General features: G+C 58.8%; 1 protein-coding gene across 1 annotated transcript in view; it reads left to right on the top strand.

Annotated features, from left to right (window-relative positions):
- LOC119594366 (mucin-19-like) overlaps positions 1 to 1,827 on the top strand; it is a gene marked incomplete in the record, with an annotated part of 65,581 nt that overhangs the window by 61,087 nt on the left and 2,667 nt on the right. Inside the window, 1 exon segment of the mRNA XM_037943426.1 lies at positions 1 to 1,370. Within this exon segment, the coding sequence (XP_037799354.1) occupies positions 1 to 1,370 (1,370 nt within the window).

The following is a 1,827-nucleotide window of genomic DNA, read 5'->3' as shown; positions in this document are numbered from 1 at the left end:
CACAACTACAACACCTGAGCCTACCACCACCGCCAGGACACGTGGCTTCTCCAGGACTAGCGCTGGATCGCGTTTCAGCAGCCGCGTCCGAGGCAGCCGATTCCAGCCTTCCAGCACCACCACCACGACCGAGGCTCCTGAAGAGTCCACGCAGAGCAGGTCTAGGTTTGGAGGCTCACGGTTCAGCAGCAACAGGAACCGCTTTAGCTCCAACCGTTTCAGCTCCAACCGCTTCAAGTCCCAGTCGTCAACAGACAAACCTGCAGAGGAGGGAGAGGAGGTTGCATCTGAGGCCTCTGTAGACAGCACAACCGAAAGGAGCGGAGGCTTCAGGAACAGGTTCAACAAACCCAGAGTCAGTTCATTCAGGAACCGCGGAGTCACAAAGAAGGACAACGAAGTAACAGAACGCACAACCGAAAGAGCAGCGACCCGCGCCAGGCCGAGACTCCCATCCAGGGCAGGTCTCCTTGGCAGCCGATTCCGCGGGCGTGGAACCACGGCAGCCGCTGGAGCCACCACGGAGCCAACTGAAGGCGACGAGGCCCCTGTAGAGGAGACCGTTGTGGCCGACGTAGAAGCCGAGGTCGAAAGCAGCACAGACACTTTGGAAACAGTGATTTCTACTACCGCTGCCCCAGCCCCTGCCAGAGGCAACACCAGGAGACGCCCCAGCATCAGCAGGCATCGCTTCGGAGTCCGAAGGAAGCCCGAAGCAGAAGCAAAGAAAGAGGCAGAGGAAGTGCCGGCCGAGGGCGAAGCTCCTGCTGAAGAGCCTGCAGTCGAGGCTGAGGCCCCTCAGGCTGCCCAGGCCCCCCAGGCTCCTCAGGGCCGCCCTGCTCGCCCCACACGCACCCGCCCCTCGAGGCCCTCCCTCCTGAGAGCCCGGACGAACCCCAGGCACCGAGGAGGCGCCCGCACGGAGGCCCCGGCAGAGGAGGCAACAGCTCCGGCTGAGGAAGCGCCCGTGGACCCAGCACAGCAACAGACCGACGTTCAGCAGACAGCAGAAGAAGTCGTAGCAGGTGAAGGGGCTGAGCTGGATCACGCCGCTGCCGCCGAGGAGGAAGTGTCCGCCGACGAGCCGGCAGACAAGCGTCGCCCCGGAGTAGGAATCGGAGGCAAGAGGCGCGTCATGCTGAACCGCTTCAGCAAGAACCGCAGCGCCGCCCCCAGCAGCACCACGACGCCGCAGCCCAAGCGAGCCCCGTCGTCCAACAACCGCCGCACGGCACTCACGTCGCTCTTCAACCGAAGGAACCGCCGCCCCGGAAGACGGAACAAGGGAGCCGCAGAGGAGCCTGCTGCAGAGGAGCCCGTAGACGCCACGGAGCAGGAGGCGCCCGTCGAGGATGATAATCAAGTAGCAGGTAAGTCTTCGCCACCGAACGGCCCTCTGCTCCAGAAATGAGAATATTAGTTCATTTTGTTTGTTATATATTCAGATATCACATTGAGGACCATCCAGGAACTGCCATAGAATCTCCTTTTTGACAACAGTATGGATTAAGAAAAATAATCATAAACTGCATGTATCACGCATAACAAAATGACTTACCATTATTATTTTTTTTAACGTTTACGACCAACGAGGACTGATGCACGCGCAGGGCAGATGGGGGACCTTTAATTCCTTTTTTTTGTTAAAACGAAAACAAAAAAAGTCAGCCAATAGTGTGTGTGTGGGACGATCCATGACGACCATCTCACCTGTCCCTCTCCGCCGGCCGACGACCTAACCACGACCGCCTCGGAGCGACTTGAAGTTGCGACTCGGACTTAGAACTGAACGGACGAAGGGTTGTGGGAGTAAAGATAAGGGAGAGA

The sequence above is a fragment of the Penaeus monodon genome, chromosome 33, assembly GCF_015228065.2.
Source record: "Penaeus monodon isolate SGIC_2016 chromosome 33, NSTDA_Pmon_1, whole genome shotgun sequence".
NCBI lineage: Eukaryota > Metazoa > Arthropoda > Malacostraca > Decapoda > Penaeidae > Penaeus > Penaeus monodon.
This window is presented reverse-complemented; position numbering and strand designations above follow the sequence as displayed.